Source organism: Capra hircus, chromosome 20, assembly GCF_001704415.2.
Source record: "Capra hircus breed San Clemente chromosome 20, ASM170441v1, whole genome shotgun sequence".
NCBI classification, from domain to species: Eukaryota; Metazoa; Chordata; class Mammalia; order Artiodactyla; family Bovidae; genus Capra; species Capra hircus.
In genome coordinates, this window is record NC_030827.1 from 64,038,305 (window position 1) to 64,064,735 (window position 26,431).

General features: G+C 45.2%; 1 protein-coding gene across 3 annotated transcripts in view; it reads left to right on the top strand.

The window, feature by feature from the left end:
- The window catches only part of SEMA5A (semaphorin 5A), a 555,951-nt gene that overhangs the window by 375,229 nt on the left and 154,291 nt on the right, over nucleotides 1-26,431 (top strand). For all 3 annotated transcript variants that reach the window (XM_018065613.1, XM_018065612.1, XM_018065614.1), the window contains 3 exons: nucleotides 6,589-6,874; nucleotides 12,357-12,492; nucleotides 21,454-21,658. In XM_018065613.1, coding sequence (XP_017921102.1) covers nucleotides 6,589-6,874; nucleotides 12,357-12,492; nucleotides 21,454-21,658 — 627 coding nt within the window. The remainder of the gene's footprint in view (nucleotides 1-6,588; nucleotides 6,875-12,356; nucleotides 12,493-21,453; nucleotides 21,659-26,431) is intronic.

The following is a 26,431-nucleotide window of genomic DNA, read 5'->3' on the forward strand; positions in this document are numbered from 1 at the left end:
TCAGCAATGCTATCTCACCATCTCCCTCTGTCATCCTTTTCTCCTCTTTCCCTTAATCTTTCCCAGCATCAGGGTCTTTTCCAATGAGTTGACTCTTTGTATCAGGTGGCCAAAGTATGGGAGCTTCAGCCTCAGCATCAGTCTTTCCAATGAATATTCAGAGTTGATTTCCTTAGAGTTGAGTGGCTTGATCTCCCTGCATCCAAGGGACTCTCAAGAGTCTTCTCCAGCATCACAGTTCAAAAGCATCAGTTCTTCAGAAGGTCTACTAAATACAAATTATTCAAAAGGAAAGCAAAAGGAAATCATGAAATAAAAGTTACAGCCTTCATTTATTGGGAGGGTATTTTGTATCAGCCTTTTTCTTCCCTAGGCTGAATAGTTGTTCAGGATGAAGGGACATTCTGGATGTCAGTGGTTCAGCCCAGGGTTTTAAGCCTGCTAGACATTTTCTAGTCTGCCTTTCCCTTTGATTGCAAACAAATTAAAACTTTGATTTTGATTCTTGTAAGATTTTTGTAGAGTTGGAAAATCAGAATTCCTTCCTGTCTTTAATGTCCATTCTCACTGGTTTAGACAAATACTTCTATATCAAGAGCCTCTCAGTGGTCCAGTCAGTCATTAGATTGGACCACTGAGCCTGGCGCCCCTCCAGACTGGTGCAGTAGGCTATGGAACAGAGAGAAGACCAAGTGGAAGGATCCATCTGGCAGTTTAGAGTTTGGTTGTACATGGTCAGAAACCCCTCAAAAATACTGATGCTTTTGCCCTTCTTACAACTCAAGTTTATTTATATTGCTTGGGTCCCTACTCAGTGTTCCCATCTTCATGGCCACTATTATGTCAGTAAATGTACAAAGTAAAAGTGCTTATATCATGAAACATAATTCCTCTTTTAACATATTTTGTAGAATACTCTGTAATCTGTTATCAATATGTTTCACAAACATGAGGAAAAAAACCAGCTTCTCCATGCATATATTTGGTGATAAGCTGACAAATACTTGTGTCTGTTTTTATTCTGAATTAGCAAAACTTCTATTCATTTGTAGCTTGATAATGATGATGAATAAAAGCCTCTCTTTCATGCACCCACATTCACTGTAGACAGGAAGGCCACTGACTGATTTCTGACTTGTTCAGTTCACTCAGCCGTGGAAGATCCTAGCTTATGGTGAGTCACATTTTAACAAGAGACAGGACTTAAATAATGGAAGGCGAACAATATGCATCTTATTTTCCCGCCAGGTGAGATTCTAGTACCGCCTACCTCTAGATTTCTATCTATAAAGGCAAGAGCTCCTGGGCTTTCTATTTAACAGCTATCACTGCTTTTCCACTGTCTTTGGCAAAGGAACAGGATGCTGGCTGAGTTTTAAAAGGCTCTGGAACTTCCTGATATGACAGCAGGTCACCCATCGGAACCCATCATCCCTCTGAAGGGATGTGAGGCTGCAGGATGTGGTTCCAACCATAGCTTAGCTCCTTGACTGAAATATCTGTAACACGTGGTGAGTTAGAGAAACACCCGTACGCTGTTGTCTTTGTCGTTCAGTCTCTTAAGTCATGTCCGACTCTGCGGCCCCACAGACTGTAGCCCACCAGGCTCCTCTGTCCTCCACTATCTCCCCAGCTTGGCTCAAGTTCATGTCCAGTACTGCATTCAAGGCACAAATTCTTCCCTTGTTTTTGCAGTAGGAAAGAAATATATTTGCACATTTCTATCTAAAAAGCTCGATGTCATCCTATCATAAAATGGGTTAGAGTGGTGTGGAGAGATATTGGAGGTTCTCCAGGGAAAGAGGAACCCATGGGCAAGTCTGCTAGGCATGACTCAGTACTCCTCCTTTATGAGAAATCTGGCTGAGATTGTTCAGTGGGGCGGACGAAGAACATGGATGGATAGAGGCGCTCCCAGTCCCTGGTGCGTGTGCCCGTGCCCCGGTGGACGCCACTGGAAGCATCTTCTCCAGAATTGAGGCAAACGCTTCCCACACTATTCTTGTTTAATGAGCTCTGGGATTGTTGACTCCTTCCTCCCACTCTTCTTTCTGTGGCATCCTTGATGTCTCTGATAGCTGCAGAGTAAAGATTTATTGGAGCATCCCTCTTCCCCTATGGTCTGTTCTCAGACCCTCCTCATCTCGGTCCTGCGTAAAACCCAGCCACCACTGTGGTTTCTGACACATTGCCTGGAATTCCAAGACCTCTTCTTCAGTTTGTTGACGTAACTGATGGTTCTATCACAGCCCATGGTTTTTTCAGTGTAGTGTAATGGTCCATGTACAGGCTTTGTGGTCAGACCATCTAGACTCAGGACATAAGCCCCACCTGGATGCTGGTTGTGTGAACTTGGTCAGGTTCCTCTAGGCTGTAGTGTCTTCATCTGTGAGACTGGATGAGTAACACAAACATCTCCTTCTATGATTCCTGTGAGTTTCCTGAGCTTCTAAAAGAGAAGCACCTAGCCTGGAGCCTTACACCAGAGTTTAGCACTCAATAGAGATTTTTAATCTCAATAGAGATTGGGCTTCCCCAGTGGCTCAGATGGTAAAGAATCTGCCTTCAGTGCAGGAGGCCTGGGTTCGAGCCCTGTGTTGGGAATATCCCCTGGAGAAGGGAAAGACTACGCCCTCTAGTATTCTGGCCTGGAGAATCCCATGGACGGTATAGTCCCCGGGGTTGCAAAGAGTCGAACATAACTGAGTGACTTTCACTTCACTTCGGAGATTTCTAAATTACAGACAAACCTTGAGCTGGAAGACACCAAGGCAGATCTTTTTTATGTTCTCAGCTCCTTGATTTCCTGCTCGAAGTTTCCTGGATCCTACAGATATTTCCTACGTGGTTTTCATGCTGTGTGTTCCCGAGTTACTGGCAGAAGTAGGTAGTCGTGAGGGTGCTTGATAAAGCTTGTGGACTGTGTCTCACGCCTCATCCACCCGTGCTGGGAGCTATAGCTAGACACACCCACGTCTTTCTTCCATTTCTTCATTTTCCATGAGGTCTGTTGGCGATGATGGTGGTTTTTTGTTTGTCTTCATTTCACTGAGCAAACTGCAGTTCTGGTTGTATGAGCCTGGCTGCAGAACCTGCTCTGCAGAGATTTAACCTTCTCTTCAGAATTAGGCATATAGTTGAATATTAGCTTTAGAAACTCAATAGAGTCTTATAATTGTTTCACATTTGCTTTTGGGGGTCTGCTTCAGTGAGTAATTCTCTTTGGGAGACACACAGTGAACACGGATTCAAAACTCCCCCACTATTATACTTTTGTTTTCAAAAACACAAGTCGGAGGTGCATCCCCGCCTGTTTCTGTGAGCATCTTTTCAGGGTATTAGAGCGGACTGTACAGTTAATATGTCTGACTCCCATCTCATGTACTTTAATGCAAGCCAGGGTGTTTTTTAAAATATCTGTTTCGAGTTAAAGCAAGTGATTAGCCACTATGTTTAACAGTTGATAAATTAAAATCAGTTCTTATTGAAATCTCTATTATTCATACTTTAGTGCACGTAAAACTATTTGAGAACAGAGAGAAGCACATAACATATAGAGTGTATAGTAGAATATTTTTACATTTTTAGAATGTGAGAAAGTGAGAGTGTTAGCCGTTTAGTCGTTTCCGACTCTGTGACCCATGGACTGTAGCCCAACAGGCTCTTCTGTCTGGGGAATTCTCCAGGCCAGAATACTAGTGTGGGTTGCCATTCTCTTCTCCAGGGGATCTTCCCAACCCAGGGATCCAGCCCCGGTCTCCTGCATTGCAGGCAGATTCTTTACCCTCTGAGTCACCAGGGAAGCTCTGAAGTTGCATGTTTTGTGATGACATCAACTCTTGATTGGAATTCAGTGGAATTTGGTTGAAAGCTGGCAGCAGCCTTTCAGGACAGAATAGTATTCAGTGCCCTCTTCATGTCGGTCTCAGAACCAGCGTCTGCATTTCAGATCTTAGGTGAGCCCGAAGCAGGCCTAACGCTTAACATTAATGGATCATCTTGTAGCCAAACCTATTTTTAGTTGCCCTGCCAATAACGTGTCTGCTGGTACAACATGATTGGATCTGACAAAGTACAAGGCCAATTGAGTTGTCCTCCAAAGTCAATTGTCCCTGAAATATGTCCTGTGGATACAGTTGTGTGTATTTTTCCATTAATTTTGAAGGATATTTTCCTATTATCTTAATTGCACCATAAATTAAGACACTTGCTGATTGAGTAGAAAACTCTCAGCAATAGAGAAAAGCATAAGAATCAGTTTTTAAAAGATAAGTATTAGGGCACAGCTATGTCTGGCAGGGGCTTCCCACGTAGCGCTAGTGGTAAAGAACCCACCTGCCATTGCAGGAGACTTAAGAGACGTTGGTTTGATCCCTGGGTTGGGAAGATCCTCTGCAGAAGAAAATGGCAACCTGCTCCAGTATTCTAGCCTGGGAAATCCTTGGACAGAGGAGCCTGGCATGCTACAGTCCACGAGGTTGCACAGAGTCGGACATGACTGAGGTGGCTTAGCATGCCATGGCATGGTGTCTGAAAGGGTATCATCTTTATTATCAATAGACTCAAACAGCAAGTTATGAAGATAATGCTTTCAGTGCTGTATACAAAGTTCTGTTGACAATCTATAATAAATTCCTAAATGCCTAATGAGTGTGGTGATTAAGTAAAGGTTTGCCATAATTTGTCATTTCTAAGTCCATAATTTTGACCTAATCATGAGATCAGAAAGGCAATGACGCTTTTTCAATACCCTCCCCTTCTCTAAATGAATTCCCCAAAAATAAGAAAGTAAGAATTGATCATCACATTTCATAGTCACCATAGTAACAGGAATGGCTAAAGCTGATTCAGGACACTAACCTCATAGTTTCAGTTTTCACAAACGGAAAACATTTTTAAAGTCCTTACTGAAAGCACATAATTTATGCCAAAGTCACATTCCAGTATATAAGTAAAATCAAAGAATTTTGTTGTCTTATATACAAACGTGATATTAATGCAATACCTCTATATTCTGAGTCACATTTCATGTTTTTAATATTTTTCTCCCACTTTTTTTCCAAATTCATATCACTTTTATTATGGTATATTATAGTAATTGCTCTATTTTATTATTATTGCTGAGAATCTCTGTGTCTAATTTTTTTCTTTCTTTTTCTTTTTTTTTTTTAAGATTTAAAATGTTTTATTTTTTATTTTTTTTAAATTTTAAAATCTTTAATTCTTACATGCGTTCCCAAACATCCTTTATATTTTTACAGTAGGTCCTTGTTGGCCATCTATTTTAAATACAGCATCGTGTACATGTCAGTTCCAAACTCCCAATCAATCTCTCCACTAACCCTTCCCTTCCGGTAACCATAAATTCATTCTCTAAGTCTATGAGTCTGTTTCTATTCTGTAAATAAGCTCATCTCCCACTGTTTCTGAAGGTTATTAAGAATATACAAATAAAGGACTGTCTATAGCTTTAAAGTGTGTTGCAAATTTTTGCTGCTAATTTTTGATGGTATTAATGTTACGTACCTATCGAAAAGTTGTGTGTGTGTTAGTCGCTCAGTCACACCCAACTCTTTGTGATCCCATGGACTGTAACCTTCCAGGCTCCTCTGTCCATGGGTTTTCCCAAGCAGGATCACCAGAGTGGGTTGCCATCTGAGCCATCAAAGAAGCCTCGTTATGTACCTAAGTGCTATATTGACTCGGGATGCTTATGTGTGGAATCACACTGGCTATTTCCTGTCACTTAGAACTCATGTGGCCTTCCCTGGTGGCTCAGACGGTAAAGAATCCACCTGCCCATGCAAGAGACTTGAGTTTGACCCCTGGGCTGGGAAGATACCTGAAGAAGGAAATGGCAACCCACTCCAGTATTCTTGCCTGGAACATCCCATGGACGGAGGAGCCTGGTGGGCTGCAGTCCGTGGGGTCGCAGAGAGTCAGGCAGGACTCAACAGCTAAACAGCAGAACTCGCGCACCAGGCTCCGCCAGCGGTGCAGATCGTTAGGGTGCTCTTAGGGCCTTGGGTTCCTTCTATAAGAATGCAGTGTTAGCCACACAAAATCGAGTCTCCTTGGAATAAATACTGAGCAGGCAAGACACAAAGGAGTAGCTTATGGATGTTTAGGCTTTTCTTCTCTCTTGCTTTTTTTTTTAATCAACTTTTTATTTTACATTGGAGCATAGTTTTGAGGATTCCCTCATGGCTCGGTAGGTAAAGAAATTACCTGCAATGGACTGCCTGTAATGCAGGGGACTCTGATTCAATCCCTGAGTTCAGATGATCCTCTGGAGAAGTACATGACAACCCACTCTGCTATTCTTCTCTGGGAAATCCCTTGGACAGAGGAGCTTGGTGGGTGATGGGGGTCGCAAAGAGTGGGACACAACTGAGCAACCAAACCACCACCGCCATACTTGATTTACAATATTGTGTTAGTTTCAGGCGTACAGCAAAGTGATTCGGTGATACGCATGTCTCTTTCTTTTACACATTCTTCCCCCGGTTAGGTTGTCACACAATGTTGAGCAGAGTTTGCTGTGCTGTCCAGTGGGCTGAGCCCTTTCTTCTTTCCTGTTGTTTCTAGAACCAAACTTCGTGTCCTCTTACGACATCGGAAATTTCACCTACTTCTTCTTCCGAGAAAACGCCGTGGAGCACGACTGTGGGAAGACCGTGTTCTCCCGAGCTGCCCGCGTGTGTAAGAACGACATCGGGGGCCGCTTCCTGCTGGAAGACACGTGGACCACGTTCATGAAGGCCCGCCTCAACTGCTCGCGCCCGGGCGAGGTGCCTTTCTACTACCACGAACTCCAGGGCACCTTCTTCCTGCCCGAGCTGGATCTGATCTACGGCATCTTCACCACCAACGTGTACGTCACGGCAAATCGTTCTTGCCCTGCTCTTTTGCTCCTTGTGAATGACTCTACTGTTCTCTGCCCTTTGAGCTTTGCAAGTTGCTTTAACAGAAATGTTTCTTCTTTCCCTGGGCTAACAGCCAAAAAAAATTTTGAGTATGAATTCAGTGCTACTGAAAGGGATGAGATTTCTGAGATAGATATTAGGAAAATAAACCTGCTTGGAAAGTTTTGATCTATCCTTCTGTTATGGTGGCTTCAAATTATTCTCTGTAAACTTTCCTTCTGATTTACTAGTGTGTTCTGGACACGTTCTGAAATGCTAGAATATATTAGATGTCTTTTTTTTTTTTTTTAAACTAGTGGTTAATTGCTTTACGGAGAAGGCAATGACACCCCACTCCAGTGTTCTTGCCGGGAGAGTCCCAGGGACCAGGGAGCCTGGTAGGCTGCCGTCTATGGGGTCGCACAGAGTTGGACACGACTGAAGTGACTTAGCAGTAATTGCTTTACATTGTGTTGGTTTCTGATGTACCACAACGTGAATCAGCCAGAGTTATATATGTATCCCCTCCCTCCCCATCTTACCCCTCTAGGTCTTTTTTTTAACCCTATACATAAGTCATGCATCTTTGCATGATGAAACTAGTGTTGTCTGGAGAATCTGATCTTTGTGATAATATAACTTTTAACTGAACTGCGCATGTAGGAAGAGCACATAAGTAGGCTTACCCTATTGTATTAGATGACTAACTTAGACATTTCTAAAAGAATGATTCTACTTTTAAAGTATTTTTGGGAAAAAAAAAATATAGTGTTTTATTTCTTGAGGGGAGATACTCTTCCTTCAGAACTGACACTGTTTGGACTACGTACAGGATGTACAGCTTCCTAACTCGCATTCACTCTGGTGGAGTGTGGCGGGACCCCACACTTAATTCCCTTCCTCAGATGATATGCTCAGACTCCATGAGATGAAACCCACTGCAAAGAATCACAGAGACTCGAGCTCCACTTTCCTCCACCTTCGCAGTGGGCATGATGGTTCTGTAGGGTGATTTCTGCTTTGCATCACCTTTGAAATCTCTCATCCAGTGACCTAATGGTTTGGACAAAAGCCAGATATCTGTGTCCAGGGTAAAGGATCTGAATTAGGATGAGTTGAGAATGCCAATCATGGAGGTCCGATGGCCAAGCGTCCGGGTCTGTCCTGGATCAGAGCTTTTAGCACCGAGGCCTGCTTTGAGCTGGGAAACCTCTTGGTCTAGGGCAAACTGGAACAGTGGGTCACTGTACAATGCCTCATTAGCTTCCCGAGTCTTGTTGACTTTGTTTTTGTGTCTTTTGCATCCAAATGGTGCATGCTCAGTCACTCAGTAGTGTCCAACTGTTTGCGACCCCGTGGACTGTAGCCATGAATGCAGGCTTCTCTGTCCCTGGGATTTTCCAGGCAAGAATACTGGAGTGACTTCCCCCTTCTTCCTCCAGGGGATTTTCCTGACCAAGGAATCAAACCCAGGTCTCCTGCGTCTCCTGCATTGGCAGTGGGATTCCTTACCATTGAGCCACTTGGGAAGGCTGCCCACGAATTGCATTTCTGAAGAATCACTTCATCTGCATCTTACTTCCTTGTTACTCTTCCCTCTCCTTCCTACTGCTGAGCTTAAGTGTTAACATTTGCTTTCTAACAAGTTTGTTCCGTGAGGAGTCTTCTGTCTGATGCAAAGTTAGAAAAACAAGACTAAAATGGATGACGCGCTACTCACCCCCACCCCACCAGGACCATCTTTGCTGTAAATCTGGTTTTCAACCCCAGAGGTTATTTTCTCTCCTTGATAAGTTTCTTTGGGGGAAAAAAAAAATCTATGTATAGCTTCTGAAGTTGATTTGCTTTCCAAAACCTTATTTAAGAAATAGTGTAAGCTGCACGAGATGAATGTTCACTGGCTCTGTTGACATCAATTTTACACACAATGGGAGTTTGGCTTACTGAGCTGTTCATTCCCCTGGCTGCGGGCAAAAGTGAACAATTTAAAAAGTTATGGAATTTCTGTGTCTGGGCCATTCCACGAAGGTGAGTGGTCTATTTAGATACTTGCAACGATAAGTTTCGACTATTCCAGAATATTTGCTTAGTGTTGAAGATGCTCATCATGTTGGAAATCTCCTGGTACAGAGACCTTATGCTAACAGGAAGAGAATCACTAGACCTTCCACGTCTCCCTCCAGTACTTATTGTCAGTAGGTCTTGGGAACTGCTTTCTGATCTACCCGTTGCAAATCCCGGCATACGTCTCACCTCTGCTCCCTCTCCTGTCTCAGCCTTGCTCTTACTCTCTCAGGAGATGACTGCATTCTTGGCAAGACATGCTCAAAATGGAGAGAAAATGACAGTTTGAGGTACCGGTTGTGTCCTGTCTCTGAACTGATGGCTAAAACTGCCCTAGCTGAGCTTTCCAATGCTTACGCTCATAGGTTTGGTTGGTCTCCAGCACTGGGGAATAGGGATAAAGTTCAATGTTCCAGCTCATTCTGTCCCTAGTTGTTCAGTTGCTAAGTCATGTCCGACTCTCTATGACCCCATAGACTGCAACACGCCAGGCTTCCCTGTCCTTCACCATCTCCCGGAATTTGCTCAAACTCATGTCTGTTGAGTTGGCAATGTCATCCAACCATCTCATCCTCTGTCGCCCCCTTCTCATTCTGCTCTTAATCTTTCCCAGCATCAGAGTCTTTTCCAGTGAGTCGACTCTTCGCATCAGGTGGCCAAAGTATTGGAGCTTCAGCTTCAGCACCAGTCCTTCCAATGAATATTCAGGATTGATTTCCTATAGGATGGACTGGTTAGATCTCCTTGCTGTCCAAGGAGCTCTCAAGAGTCTTCTCCAGCTAGAGCTCAGTGGTTTTCTCAACCCTGGGGCATGGATTGGGCTGCAGGAAATAGTACATTTCTGCAACAGTCTCTGAAGGATTTGCCTGTTTTTTTTCTTCCCCTGGAATCTAAAAATGCTGGCTTTCAGATAAAGTAGTTGATGGGAGTAGGGGAGGGTTAACGTATTGATTTTTCTTCTTTTGTTAAGAGACAAAGAGCTAAGAGAAACTTCTCTACTTTTCTTCCAGTGGCTTCCAGCAGATTCTAAGTTCCCATATTGTTGCACTCACCTAGGGGGAGGGAAGGAGTACCTCCACTCTTACATGCCTAGGCTCTGAACAGGGAAAGAAATAGAACATTAGATAAAGCAGTATTATCCCCATGACAGAGGCCAGCTTGCAACACGTGGTTGAAGGTCTGTTAGCCAAATGGATTTATCACTGCAGACCCCAGCTTTCAGCAGACTTGTCCACAAGGTCATGGTAGGCCAGACCTGGGCTCACCACCACTGCCTGCAGGGACCAACAGGAGAAGGTAAATGTGCAGTTCTGGCTGGCAGACCCATCCCATGAAGAGTGGATGAAGAGCTGCTAGGGGGTGGTCACTCATGTCCTTCCTCCTCACCCTTTTCAGATTGCAGCAAGTTAAAGGATAGAGGAAAGGCAGGAAAGTGTGTGTGTGTGTGTGTGTGTGTGTGTGTGTGTTGTGTGCACAGAACACATAACCTGTACCAATGGGGCTCTGCTGTCCAGGAGGCGGGAAGAAGTGTCTACCAACACGTGTCACAGATACTCAGAATGAAAGCCCCTGGGGTATCCAGGTTGACATCAGAGACCCCACCTAGTGCCCTTCAGAGTGAGTGAGTGCAGTGAACTGGGAAATGGATGCAGGCAGGCGGGGGATAAGTGTCTTCCCTTCCCAAGAAATAGCCACAGCAATGGGGTCAAAGTCAGGAGCACCAGGGCCCCCTGCAAAGCAGGTGTAAGTCCTGCTTTCTTTCCCCTCAGCCTGTGACGTGGACTCAGGCGTCCCCCTGCATCTTTGTCCGTATGTCTGTGAGGTCAGGCTGGCCTCAGGAGCTAGAGTTTCCCCGTGATCAACCAGAAGGTCCCTGTCGGGCACTTAGGGGGCTTGGAGTGGTGAGCCCCTCACTGTCGCTGTGCCAGGACTGAGGCGTGGTCACCTGGTCCCCGGGTGGCGTCCCTCCTGGGGGTCTGGCCAGCCATCCTCATTCTAACAGACTTGTCTTCTGGTTCTTGCTGAAGCCTAGTCACGCGTCCAAAGGCTAATTCTACCTTAGACATTTTTGACTTATCTTCTTGTTTTCCGAGGGTAATGAGCAGAGTAAAATTAGCAATGAGTTCACATTTATCGTTTATCATTTTACCCGCCAGCAGTGGGGGTGAGTCTTCCCTCCAGACTTTCTTCTCTGGGGCTTCCAGAGGGAACAGGTTTACCTGCTCTCAAGGCTCCAAACTTCCACGGGGTGTCTTTTGTTACTGTCCACACAGAGCCATCACCAAGAATTCAAAATTTCCATTTTGGTGCCAACCTACCTGGGGGTTCAGTCCAACTCCCCCGTTTAGTGGCTGGGTGATTTGGGGCAGGTGTCTCAACCTCATTTGGTCAGTGAATGTCCCCTCCCTTAAGAAGCTTAGATGAGTTGGAGTTTGTAGTTATCTACCACCTATTTGTGTTTTTCAGATAAACCAAGGATAACGTAGACATTCACATTTTAGAGTTTCTTGCTTTTCTTTGCCTTGGGAAATACAGTTGATTAATAGACACACTATTGGCTAATAGCATAAACATGGAATTTTAAAACCATAGCTGAACTTATAATGCAGACTTACTTAACCTATATATATATATATATTTATATTTATATTTATATTTATATTTATATTGCAGTTTCTACTTAGTAAAAGGGCCCTGGACTCTGAGAGCCTCGCACTGACAGCCTTCGGTCCTGCAAAGATTGAATTCTGAATTAAGGCTTCAAGAGGTCCTATGTCAGTGATCTGTCAAATATTTGTCTTTGACCCTTTGAATTTGAAATGCTTTTCACGTATACATGTGCATATACGGGAAGGATCTCTGACAGGCACTTGTTGCAAAATGCTTTCAGTTGTTTATTTTTAAAAGATGACAAATACTCACAACTATTTGGGGCTTTTACAGATAGAAGCAATGGCAGCTCGCCCCACTGCCAACTAAAATTTCCAGATTAGAGTGTGGGGAGAGAACCTTGCCAGGCTGATGGGAGGCCCATGCCCTGGAGGAGGAACTCTGTTTCCTCCAGGAATTTTAAAGGCATGACATACAGCTCTTCAAAAGCTTCTATCATTTGCTCCCCGGCTGGGTGAATCTATCCTGTCTGTGGAATTACAAGCATCATAACTGCTAAATACTGTTGTTTCTAGAATGAAATGTTGGAGGGAAAAAAAACCCAGAGGAACTTCATTTATTGCTTCAGTCTGATCCATGGGGTGTTTATTCCTGCTAATCTTGAATGTTCCCCTAGAAGGTGCTTCCTGGGCACCCAGAATCTGTCCTGGGGAGCAGAGCTCATCTCCAAGGGTGCTCTCTGACCCGCCTTCTTCTTTTTCTTCCTCACCTCCCCAGGAACAGCATCGCCGCCTCGGCCGTGTGCGTCTTCAACCTCAGCGCCATCTCGCAGGCTTTTAACGGGCCCTTCAAGTACCAGGAAAACTCTCGGTCCGCCTGGCTGCCATATCCCAACCCCAACCCCAACTTCCAGGTAATTCCAGGGAGAAAGGGGCACTCCTTCGGTCATTTCTGGCCCCCACCCAGATAGCAGGCAGAAAGTTTGTGCAGACAGACAGGCTGGGACCTCTGCACCCCTGGTGCTCGCACAGTGCAGCTGTGAGCTGCCCACTCCCAGCCCCTTGTGGGACAGTCCCTCACTCAGCTTGTCTCGTGTAAATAGACCACGGCCTTTTGTGTCCTGAGGTGCCCGGCCTTCAAAGGGTCTTTTGTCAGCTGGGACGCCTGAGCTTTGACTGCAAAAGGCCAGCACAATGCAGCAGGTTGGGAATCCAGCTTCAATTAGTACTAATGATGGTAGGCTCTGGGTCCCCAGGAGCTCTGACTCCTAATGAATGACGCTGTAATTAATGTGGTCCAGGACATAGAGCAGTGGGGATACACAAAGAGAACTGAGCTCTAATTGGGTATGCGGTGAGATTTCCTGTTGGGGTGAATGGGATGTGATGGGGCGGCTGTGGGGAAAACATGAGCAGATGGAGGCCATTCGTGTATAAGGCACCACATGCAGCGTGTTCAAGCCTTCAGGGGCTCTGACGTCATCTGCTGTCATCTACCTGTGTTCAGAGGGAGCTGAAACCGAAAGAGACGAAGCCCTCTACTGTTTGGTCGGTCAGCAGGTGTGTTAGTCAGCTCCGGCTGTTGTAACAAAATGCCACAGACTGGAAATTTCTTTTCTCACAATTCTGGAGGCTAGAAGTCCAATCAAGGTTCTGGCCAATTCAGTTTCTGGAGAGCGCTCCCTTCCTAGTTGGTAGATGGCCAGCTTCTTACCGTATCCTCACGTGGCTTTTCCTAGGTGAGCATGAAGTGAGACTAACCCTATGAGATCAGGGCCCCAACCTTATGACCTCATTTACCCTCAGTTACTTCCTTAGAGGCTCCAGCTCCTAATACAGCCACTTTGAGGGTTAGGATTTCAACATATGAACTTTAGGGAGACTCAGACATTCATGCATGCCAGCAGATTTCCCTGGAGCTCCTTTCCTCTGAGAAGAACTGTCTTAGGATCTTCACCATCATCATCGTGGGTGTAATTTTTAGGAATGCCAAGTTCCAGACACTGTGCTCAATGCTTCTATGTATCTTGCCGCCTTCTGGCAACTGTGCTGTGATTGGTAACAGCTCCCGCTGACAGAGAAAGGTGTTGAGCCTCAGAGCACATCATCAGGACAAGGATATGGGCTCCTTAGTGGCTGAGCTGGGCTCTCAGGCCCAGTCCTCAGATTCAGAGCCTCAACCTCTTCCAACCAGAGTAACTTTAGTCTTCATAACTAGTCAGTGTTAGACCCGAGTCGTGTGTTCAGGCCTCCAAATTCTGGTTGGTTTGTCAACCCAACACATAAAACCTCTGGCTTTTGAGAAAACTGGGAATATGGAAAAGTTCAATTATTTTACATTTTACGGGTACTTTTACAGGAATCATTCAATTCTAATTGTTTTGAAAATTTTTTTATAAAGATCATGATGCTGAGAATAGAGATGGGCTTATATGTCCACTTTACCATTCACTGCTTTACTTGGGAAAATGACTTAGCATCCCATAACAAGGGGGACTATGTAAGGATTCTTTGTTTGTAGCAATTTTGTCATATTTTCTCATCTCAGCAGCTCTGTAAAGTGGGTGTTATTAGCCCCACTTGTAAGTCAGGAAACTGAGTGATCAAGTTTATAGTTGTTATTCAAGTTTCCCTACTAAGAAAGTTCAGTCCTAGACAAAGAAATCCAGGCAAACAAACAGTTTAGCGGGAACCAGACATGAAGTCGTCACGTTTTCTGATGACATAAGTGGTTTATGTAATTAGTAACTGAACACGGACTCCCTGTGCCTCATTGTTGAGTCTCTGCATTTAAATCCCACCCATATCCCAGGATCCTGGGGTGATGTAGCTGTTTAAGAAGGCCCTCTGGAAAACCATGAAGGCAAAATATATCATTTCCTTTCAGAAAGTCCATGGTAAAATGCTGAAGTTTAAAAAAAATTATCAAGGATGCTCATGGTATTTTAGGGTTCTTTTAATGTCTTGATGTTTCCATTGCAAACGCGTCTTCACAGTGAACAGTGACTTAATAAACTCTGTGATGCCTTACCACCTCTGGGCAGTGGATAACTTTTAGCCCCTTTGTCTGGATACATTTGTAGCACAAAGCAAACCCCCTCATTTCCTGAGGCCACAGGCATCTGGTTTTACAATGCCAGTGTCACACTAAAGGGCTTACTCACGTTTATGAGATGGAAGTCGGGCCATGCGGTGTAATGAATGAAGCCTGCAGGATGTGGTGTGCATTTCAGGCAGGGAGCCTGCTCCCCTGAGTTTGTCTTCTTTGGGTAGTATTTAAGATTTGCATAGAACTAAGGTTTAGATTATGGTGATTCTTTGCATAAGTCCTGATATACATGAGTATCGAATATTTTCTTTTGGTTTACCATGTTTGATAACCATGCTAACTTAAGGCAACCTGACTGACTTTTAAGGAACCACACACACTGGCATGGGGGTGGGATATGTTGAGAATTAAGGGTCCATCCACTAACTGTGTATAAAGGGCCTTATGTTTGCAAAAACTGACAGTTACATGTAGTTAGATATTTTAAATTATTGTTTGCCTACTGAGATTTGGAATTTTATGCAGTGCTTATGTACTAGAAGGCTTCCTTGGTGGCTCAGACAGTAAAGAATTCACCTGCATTGCAGGAGACTGGGGTTTGATCCCTGGGTTGGGAAGATCCCCTGGAGAAGGGCATGGCTACCCACTCCAGTATTATTGTCTGCAGAACCCCATGGACAGAGACGCTGGGCCGGCTACAGTCCGTAGGGTCACAGAGTCAGACTCCACTGAGCAACTAAGCACGTATGTACTAGAAATAGCTAATTAATTAGAAGATCAGAAACATGACTCAGATTCAAGAGGAAGAATGGGTTAGGCTGCACAGTGTAATTTTGCAAGATTCGATACAAAATTCTCTGCTGAAAATAGTAACAAAATATAACACTATTAATTTTTATCAGTTGTGATCGAGAAACCACCGCAGGTGGTGCCGTGGAAGTCGTCCCTGTTAGAGGAGCAGTCCCCAAAGCCATGTAGACTCTGGGCCTCACTAGGAAACGCTTCAGTCACTTACAGAAAACGTTATCCAGACCCAGTGGTACAGCTGCACTGGGACAGACTCTAGAAACTTCTGTGCAGTTTCGATTACCAGCAACCAAACTGATGGAGCTGAAATGGATAACAGACCCCCAAAAGTGGTCGAGCAGATGAGCAGGCCACTGCTGGAGGACCAGATGACGGGACCTGGCCAAGTCATTAGCATCCTTCAGGACTCCATAGGCATTTGTAGCCAAGCAGGAGGAAGGGTACCATCAAAGTCAAGCACTCTCCGCGTGAGCCTCGGTGATCGTGGACGTACCTACCAAGGGCCGGCAGGCTAGGGCGTGGATAGATCTGTCATTCTTGGAAAAAATAAACAAGAATGCAAATATTATTGTTATAAGAATTAATAGAAGTATTGATCTATTACTCTCAGAGGTGTTAGCAAGACAAAGACTATGGATTTTAGCCACAGAAAGACGATGGCTGTATTTTTACTATTTTTAATGTTTTCCTCTTGCTCAGAGTCCCTGGGGTGTTACGCCAACACTGCAGGAGCCCCATGTGTAAGGCATGGTGAGTGAATTTGCAGCCCATTAGAGAGCTAGGTGGATTACTTATGATCCAATAAATATATGGTATAAATTTAAATAGCATTCAAAATATTTGAAAAAGAATCCTCGGGTGAGATACTCATTATAAGTTGGCTAAAAAACCTAGACACTGTACAGTTTCAACCAGTTCTTGGCTAATGATACTGCTGATCAATTCCAACCTCTGCCTTTTTTTCCCCCACTCCACAAAGCAGCTTTTTTTCCTCCAACACCAAGCCAGATATCCAAAAATTCAACTCAGTTCTGACACTGTTTACCCAGAGATAGCATCAGATTTCATGGTTGATAGACTCAGGCCTGCAAGGCTCTCCCCTTGACCCTCGCTTCCAAGGCCAATCTCCAGCCCAAGTTGTTACCCATGCTTCCGATCTGTGGGCTATAGGTGGACCCCCTCCTTAGGTTCGTTAATCAGCTAGAGAGGCTCACAGAACTCAAACATTTTACTTATGAGAGCATCATTGTTGTTCAGTCACTAAGTCGTGTCCAGCTCTTTGTGACTCCTTGGACTGCAGCACACCAGGCTCACCTGTCCTTCTCCATCTCCAACCATTTCATCCTCTGCCACCCCCTTCTTCTCCTACCTTCAATCTATCCCAGCATCAGGGTCTCTTCCAATGAGTTGGCTCTTCCCATCAGATGGTCAGAACATTGGAGCTTCAGTGTCAGTCCTTCCAATGAATAGTCAGGATTGATTTCCTTTAGGATTGACTGGTTTGATCTCCTTGCAGTCCAAGGGACTCTCAAGAGTCTTCTTCAACACCACAGTTTGAAAGCATCAATTCTTCAGCACTCAGCCTTCTTTATGGTCCAACTCTCACATCTGTACCTGACTACTGGAAAAACCAGAGCCTTGACTAGACAGACCTTTATCTGCAAGTGATATCTCTGCTTGTTAATACACTGTCAAGATTTGTCATAGCTTTCCCTCCGAGAAGCAGGCACCTTTTGATTTCACAGCTTTTGATTTCAGGCAATCACTGTCTGCAGTGACCTGGGAGTCCAAGAAAATAAGCTTTGTTGTAAAGGACATAGCTCAGAAACAGTCAGATGGAAGAGGTACACAGAGAGAGTAGGGAAAAGTTTGGGTAAAGAGTGTGGAGCTCTTTCTGAGCTGAGCATGCTGAATCTCCACGTGGTCACCAACCTGGAAGGTCTGAATGCTCCATCCTTTGGAGCTTTATGAGTGTTTTTCACTTAAGCAGGTTGGTTAAATCATCTGGCCATTGGTGATGGATTCAACCTCCAGCAGCTTTCTCCTTCCTGGAGGTCAGCTTAGTAGGACAAAAGGTTCCAGCCCTCTGACCACAGGGATGGCAGCTCTGGCAATCAGCATTCCCACCCTTCAGTGAGGTCCAGAGGTCACCTCAGTAACTTAACAAAAGACGCCTTTATTGCTCTCTTCACTTAAAAGTGTCAGGGGTTTTAGGAGCTCTGTGACAGAACAGGGATGAAAACTAACTATGTATTTCTTATTACAAATCGCAGTATCACAGTGACAATTCAGGTTGCAGCCTAGGATTAGGTTAGAAGTCATGAAAAAGACAGGTGGCAGTGGAGGGTTCCATTCTGCAGCCCCAGCACCCCCCACCCCACCCCCAGGTCTTGGAGTCTCCCGGGTCCCCAGACTCCTCAAGAGCAGCCAGAGGTCCTCAGTTTCATTTTATGCCTCCCGGGTTTTATAATGTCAGTTTTAAAAGCACTGTGCGGAAAAAACAAAACCTGGATGGAGAACTCCATCCCCCAGGCAGACTGCTCCTTGCCTCCTATGACTTAAGAATTGCTGCTGATTTCAGGAAGAGAAAACAGCCAGACCTGGCCACTCTCGGAACTAGAACTCACCTGGACAGACTTCAGACCGTTTTGTGACACTGTTGTTAACGGGCAGTCTCTGCCCTCCATGTGTCATTGTTAAATTCGGTAATTATATAAAATCCCCTGGCTCTGGCCCCCTGCCCCAGCACAACTGCTGTGTGCTCACTCACTGATTCCTCCCTTCCTTCACTTACTCATTCCTTCCCTCTGGCCCCTGCAGCTCAATGGACCATAGAATTGCTGCCCTGCAGCGAGGCGGACCCATGGACCATTTATACCATTGTTTGAATGGCTTCTCTGTGCCAGGCTCATGGCCTGGCTCCTTGGCGTGTACAAGTGCTTTCGGTTAACGTACAAATACTCTCCACTGATGGTCTCAGTTGGCCTCACAGCAGCCCTCTGAAGGAGCAGAGGAAGTGTTTTTGAGTGACTTTACAGATAAAGAGACAACGACTGCAAGGCAGGGTCTTACCTGAGGCCGCATGGCCCCTGGGCCACAGAACTGACCCTTCACCTTCACCCGACCCTTCCGCCACCTGCTACCGGGAGCACCGCTGCAAAGATGCAGCATTTAAACAAAGCTTTGGACCGGTCTTGGCATCCATTTTGCTCCAAGATTCTTTAAATATATCATCAGCCTATCCTTTGGGGGAATGGAGGCTATTTTATCAAGTGCTACAAAAATATCCTTTATTTTTCACAAGCCATTTCCATCGTCTACTTTTGCACCTCTAACCTATTATAAAACCATGTATTAGAAACGACATGTTATAAAAGTCAGTTTTTCAGATGGAATGGACAGGGAAATTCATTTCCATCAACGCTGCCTCTATGAAGTTCTGCCGGGCATCAGCCTTTATTGGACCTAGGATTTAAAGTTTATGAAAGAAATGAGAAATCGTGGTGATAATTTTCTGATTCTGTGTGCTGCCCTGGGAAAGCTTGGCTTGCTTTCCCGCCCCTCTTTTAACCTCGTCCCTGCCCAAAACCATCCTCCATGACACCTGCCAGCCTTTGCACAGCGCAGCTCTGAATTTAATTCTCAGGGTTTCCAGGCTTGGGTTTTTTTTTTTTTTTTTTTCCCCATTTTAGTCCCAGACTCCTCTGCATGGTATTTCTACCTGAAAAGTCTTCTTTCCTTCCTATTTCCTTCTGGCTTCTTCCTTTTCCCTCTCTTCATCTCCTTCCTCTCTCACATTCTTTATCTCCTTATGCGCCCCCGTTCTTAAAAATTCTTCATTGTCAGGGAGGAAGAAAGTTTCCTCTGCCCTTCTAGCTTCTTCCGACCAGTCTAAGAACTAAAGTGGCATGAGACAGGTTAACAGGAGAAAATCCAGCACAAGTTTAATAACACATACACATGAGAGGGACCCAGGAAAACTGAGTTACTCCCCCTAATGGCAGAAACCCTCACCTTAAATACCGTCTTCAGCCAAAGATAAGAGAGCATGTTGCTGGTAGTGGTTTGAGACTTCCAAGGGGATGAAGGCAATTGACCTGCAGATAGAACAGCAAATGTTTGGGAAACGAGAGTTTGCTGGGCCTGCAGAGACTGTTGGACAGTGGGCTCTGGTCTCTGGGGCCTGCTGGGTTTTCCCCACTATAGTCTGCCCTTATTCTGTGCAGACATCTCTGGAGATAGCTCTGTTCCAGGAATAGGCCATCTATCTACATTTTGTAAGCGTTTAGGGGAAGGTCACAGTTTCTTCTTGAGTCTTTTGGGCCTCCGTTGTTTTCCGCTCTAGAAATCATTCACAGCCAGAGAGACGTTTGGGGTGGCCAGTTTGCTGTCCTGCACCAGGTTTTTTATTTGATGCTTGACTCTAACCAGAGTTTTTGTTTCTTTTGGCCTGATTCAGATAATAAGGGCATGATAATAAGGCGAACATCGTGTTTCATTCGTGGAATTCTCCAGGCAGGAATACTGCAGTGTGTAGCCATTCCCTCCTCCAGGGGATCTTTCTGACCCAGGGATCAAACCTGGGTCTCCCACACTGCAGGCGGATTCTTTACCATCGTAGCCACCACGGAAGCCCAGATAATAAGGGCACGATAATAAGGCTAACGTAATGTTGTGTAGCTTATGTGAAAGACAGCAGGACAGTATTGCTGCTGCTGCTGCTGCTGCTAAGGCGCTGCAGTCGTGTCCGACTCTGTGTGACCCCATAGACAGCAGCCCACCAGGCTCCCCGTCCCTGGGATTCTCCAGGCAAGAACACTGGAGTGGGTTGCCATTTCCTTCTCCAATGCATGAAAGTGAAAAGTGAAAGTGAAGTTGCTCAGTCGTGTCCGACTCTTAGCGACCCCACAGACTGCAGCCCACCAGGCTCCTCCATCCATGGGATATTCCAGGCAAGAGTACTGGAGTAGGGTGCTATCGCCTTCTCCAGTATTGCATAGTTTACAGATTAGAATGACCTAAGTCTATCTCTGTAGAATCCATGTCTTGCTTATAGACCTGCCATCCCAAAGAAAGCTAGTAAATCTGTGTGGTCCATTTGATGGCTGAATTTTCCACCTGGGAATCTGATGTGTCTGGCAGATTGAACAGTGTGCATTTAGCCAGATAACTCCCTAGGGGACTCTAGAGGTGATGAGGAGATTTTATGCACAGGCCATTCAAATTAGCAGTGACTCCTACTTCATTTTTTTTTTTTAACTTCTGATCATTTATTTTTTTTTTATACTGGAGTATAGTTGATTTACAGTGTTGTGATAGTTTCAGTTATACAGCAAAGTGATTCAGCTATACAACACAACGCAACGTGTGTGCACTCAGTCATATCCAACTCTTTGTGACCCCGTGGGGCTCCTCTGTCCATGGGATTTCCTAGGCCACAATACTGGAATGGGCTGCCATTTCCTTCTGTAGGTGCTCTTCCTGACCCAGGGATCGAACCTGAGGCAGACCACTGAGATACCAAGGCAGCATTGTTATACATAGATCTATTCTTTTTCAAATTCTTCTGCCATTTAGGTTGTTATGTAATACTGAGCAGATTTCCCTCTGCTCTACAGTAGGTCCTTGTTGGTTATCCATTCTAAATATAGCAATGTGTACACGTTGATACCAAACTCCCAAGCTACCCACCCCACCCTTCCCTTGGTAACCATAGTTACCCCTGGTAACCACAAGTTCCTGCTCTAAGCCTGTGAGTCTGTTTCTGCTTTGTCGATGTCACTTCATTTTGTTCTGATCATTCATTTAGGATGAGAGTTGAGGAGACTCCCCAAATACGATGAGCTCAGATCTAGACTGGGAGAGACACCACGAATGGGGGCTGTGGAGGGGCTGCAGACGGGGGCACAGTGGCGCTGGCAGGTGTTCAGGTCGCCAGTCGCACCCCCAGCCAGGGTGGCGGGGGCGATCCTGGGTGTGCAGGTGGCCGGGCCTGGTAACAGCCTCTCTCCCCCTGCAGTGCGGCACCGTGGACCAGGGCGTGTACGTGAACCTCACGGAGAGGAACCTGCAGGACGCGCAGAAGTTCATCCTGATGCACGAAGTGGTGCAGCCGGTGAGCCCCATGCCCGCCTTCATGGAGGACAGCAGCCGCTTCTCCCACGTGGCCGTGGATGTCGTGCAGGCCCAGGATGCCCTCGTCCACATCATCTACCTGGCCACAGGTAGGAGCCCGCCCTCCTGTGCGGAGTGTTCTGCCGGCTTCTGATTTCATGAGCGACCTCGGTGCCATGCTTTGGGCCTGCCTTCTTTCCTCTGAGCATCAGAGTGCTGTCTTATCTTCATTACCCTTTTTGAAGTAATTTAATCATCTGCTTTCACTCTATTAGTTATAACTCTTACTGGAAAAGCAGTGCCTAATTTCTTTTTCTTTTTAATTTTATTGAAGTATAGCGTCGATTTTAGCTGTATAGCAAAGTGATTCACTTATGCGTACGTCTATATATCATTCTTTTTCGTATTCTTTTCCATCATGGTTTATGACAGGACATTGAATGTAGTTCCCGGTGCTCTACAGTAGGACCTTGCTGTTTATCCATCCTATGTCTACTAGTTTGCATATGTTAATCCCAAACTCCTAGCCCTTCCCTCCCCCATTCTCCTTGCAACTATGTCTGTTTTCTATGTGAGCCCGTTTCTGTTTTGTAAATTCTGTTTCATTTCATTTGTGTTGTGTTTTAGATTCCACCTAACTGTCTGTCCGTGTCTGCATTAGTTGCTCAGTCTTATCTAACTCTTTGTGACCCCGTGGACTGTAGCTTATCAGGCTCCCCTGTCCATGGGATTCTCCAGCCAAGAATACTGGAGTGGGTTGCCATTTCCTTCTCCAGGGGATCTTCATGACCCAGGTATCAAACCCTGGTCCCCTGCATGGTAGGCAGATTCTTTAATGTCTGAGCTATTAGGGAAGACCTATAAGTGATATCATATGGTATTTGCCTTTCTCTGTCTGACCTACTTTGCTTAGTATGATAATTTCTAGGTCCATCCTGGTTTGGGGTTCTGATTCTGATCATGATAGATGACAAGCCATTCAGCAGATATGTCCTACAGAGACTAACTTTTCTTTTCTACAGACCTGATTTTTTTGCTTTTGATATAATCTACTGCTTATTGATAAATTCATTCATAGTATAGCAAGATGTTACTAATGCCAATCATAGGATGGGCTCTGGGTGAAGTTGCCATACCTAGAACTCTTCTGTAGCTTCCATGACACACTGGTCAGGTTGTTTGTGAAACTCAAGGGGAAGTGGGGTTTGCCATGGATGAAGGCCCTTTCCAGCAGGGAAATGGCCAGGTATACATGGGGTCCCAGAAAGAGCCCTGCTCCCAACCTTGTGCAGGGCCTCAGGGCAGACATGCAGAGTTCTCCTAGCATCTGGATACATGAATAGTATTTAAGTTTGTTTAGACTAGCTGGGTGATTCTAACTTTAGGGCCTCTTAAATTAGAAATTTCATGTCTCAACCAAGTTCTTTCATTTATCTCTTCTAGCACGGCTGAATACATTTTGAAGGTGATATCTTCTTTTGCAAGTTTTAATTCGGAATACAATTTAGCTTTAAAAGGATGTCATTTGAAATGATCCAGCAGATAGCTTTCTTCTTTATTTTCAAGGCATTGAAATGTACAAATGGAATATTAGAAGGGATATCCAAAAATGCCAACCTGTTATAACTAAGTCTGCTGAGAGCTGAACCATTCCTAACAAGTAGGGATGTCAAAGATTGCAGAATTGAACTTTTAAAATTCATAAGGCTGATGTTTATGTGGCCTTTTTTTTTTAATAGCTTGGATGGGCCTCCCAGGTGGCACTAGTGGTAAAGAACTCACCTGCCAATGCGGACGAATAAGAAATGCAAGGTTAGATCCCTGAGTTGGAAAGATTGTCTAGTAAAGGGCATGGCAGCCCACTCCAGTATTCTTGCCTGGAGAATCCCACAGACGGAAGAGCCTGGCGGGCTACAGCCCATAGCGTTGCTGAGTCAGACATGATTGAAGCGACTTAGCATGCACACAGCCAATAGATGACATCAAGGCAAACAGTGTATCCATTTGATGGTAGAGCTGATACTGAGCACGCAGGGCAGGACCTTACTGTCCATATGCTGTACATCACCCAGACATTAAGAAGGACTCAGCTGATAGAGCGCTTCCCTGGTAGCTCAGCTGGTAGCTCACCTGCAATGCAGGAGACCCCGGTTCGATTCCTGGGCTGAGGAGATCTGCTGGAGAAGGGATAGGCTACCCACTCCAGTATTCTTGGGCTTCCCGTGTGGCTCAGCAGGTAAAGAATCCGCCTGCAATGCGGGAGACCTGGGTTCAGTCCCTGGGTTGGGAAGATCCCTGGAGGAGGGCATGGCAACCCACTCCAGTGTTCTTGCCTGGAGAATCTCCATGGACAGAGGAGCCTGGTGGGCTACAGTCCATGGGGTCACCAAGAGTCGGACATGACTGAGGGGCTAAGCACAGCACAGCTGATACAGCATTGGTGTAATTACCATTCACAACCAGTGAAAGTGAAGCTGGACTACTTCCTAACTCGCTAGTAGGGTCAGTTGGGTGTCTTGGGTTTAGCAATCAGATTTAGTAATAATTTTTCTTCCTTTACCCGGGGATTACTTGAATAAGCACACATTGGAGAAAGCCTGCCCGTGGTCATTTGAAAGTCGGTCAGTTCTATTTCTCAGTACTATCTAAAAATCAAAGTGAAGTAGGCCTTTATTAATTGTGCAGCTCATGGTGCTTCTTGCAGCTCGAATGATATTGTCCCTGCTGGCCAGCACTGCGCTGAGACCAACAGCCTTTCCTGTACACCTCCTGGGGCTGAATCTTTGCTACTCCCATCTCTGTCTTATCGAAAATCTAGCCAGGGTGAGACACATTCTCTGGCTCGTGACGGTGCGGATATTTTGCAGGTCTTCTCAGAACAGGAGGAAACATGGCCATATTGCCTTTAGAATATTTAAGAGTGGCGTTTTATGAATGACTGAGTCTTACATCCAAACAGCTGCTAAGTCCCTCTCTCCAAGGACAGAGTGAGCATCGTGTTGACCGTCCATGGATCCTGGGCATCTTGATTTGGGGAGCCCCCATCTTTTCGGGCCTTTGTCCTTCCTCTGTGACATGCTTTTGCCAGCTCTGTGTATTTTCCTGCCCCTCGTGTGAAGCTATTTCTCTTGCCCTTAGTTATCTCTGTTCTCATTCTGTGTTCCAACCCTGCAAATACATTCCATTTCAGAGCTTCTGCTGTCCTCTCTAGGGAGAAATGTATACTTTTTCTCACTGGGCCTCAATTACAATGTCTACGGATTTGCTCCTCCCGTATGCTGTCACTCCTGTTCAAATGTGCGTATGTGCTCAGGCACTCAGGCGTGTCTGACTCTGTGACCCCATGGACTGTAGCCCACCAGGCTCCTCTGTAGCCCACCAGGCTCCTCTGTCCATGGGACTTTCCAGACAAGAATACTGGAGTGGGTTGCCATTTCCGTCTCTAGGGGAATCTTCCTGATTCAGGGATTGAACTTGGGTCTCCTGCATTAGCAGGTGGATTCTTTACCACTGAGCCACCTGGGGAGCCCCTTGTTCAGGTACCACATTCTATAATGTTGAGCTCTCTGTCACCTCTGCTAACCATTTATTTTATTTTTTCCATGACTGTTTATTCCCTTACTTCAAGCCCTTCTTATTTCTGGGGTGCTGTTTTGGAATACTGTTTGTTCAGTGAGGGCGTAGATAAGACGCACCTGGAGGACAGGTAAAATGCAGGTTCCTGAGCCCAAACACATGAGATGTTGATTCGGCACAGAGATGGGGGTGTTTTTCCTAGGTCCCCAGGTCAACTCAATGCCGGCATTTCTGGTCCATATCTGAGAAGTGCCCTTCCAGAGGAAAGAGTGATGATTGCTGACTTAGACTCACTTCTCTATAATGAATGCACCTTGCTTATCTCTGTGCTTCGGCTCTTATACCACTGAGATTGATTTCTAATTGTTCGTGATGCAGATATAAAATCTGTTACTTGATGTGAACATTACAGACATGTTCACAGCTTATCTCACTTGTTGGTGTTATTTGCTAATCAGGGGAACCACCAGGACTTCCTTTATAGCTCAGTTGGTAAAGAATCTGCCTGCAGTGCAGGAGACCCCAGTTTGACTCCACCTCAGGAAGATCTGCTGGAGAAGGGATAGGCTCCCCACTCCAGTATTCTTGGGCTTCCCTTGTGGCTCAGCTGGTAAAGAATCTGCCTGCAATGCAGGAGACCTAGGTTCGATCCCTGGATTGGGAAGATCGCCTGGAGAAGGGAAAGGCTACCCACTCCAGTATTCTGGCCTGGAGAATTCCATGGACTGTATAGTCCATGGGGTCACATCGTGTCCCATGGGGACACGACTGAGCGACTTTCACTTTTAGCAAAACAGATGTGACTTGACTTGAAAGAAAATGTTTTAAAATGAAGCAAGCTAATACAGAATGATTAAAATATACCAGGCTAAGAAATAGTCAGAAATCATGTTGATAGGACTTGGTGGTCTGGGCTGGACAGGCAAAGATACCAGGAATGAGTCCCTGAAATAAAGGAAGAATAAAGTCTGTACATTTCAAATTACACCACTCTTGAGCAATATTAACTCAGAATAAATGGACACTGAATGTAGTCAGGTTAAGATTTTAAATTACAATAATAAAGAAATATTCAGGTGCTCAGGAGAAAAAAATATCTACAAGTGGAAAAATAAAGGTGATTCTAGAATACTCTCTGACTGCATAAATCTGTGAAATGTAGCCTGAAATATTCTGAGAAAAAGAAAATATGAATCAAGAGTATTATATTCAACTAGAAATGAAGAAAACAGGCAGACATTCCTCAAAATGTAAATCACAGACAATAGAATAAACACCAGGAGTATCTTCTACAAGAACAAAACAAG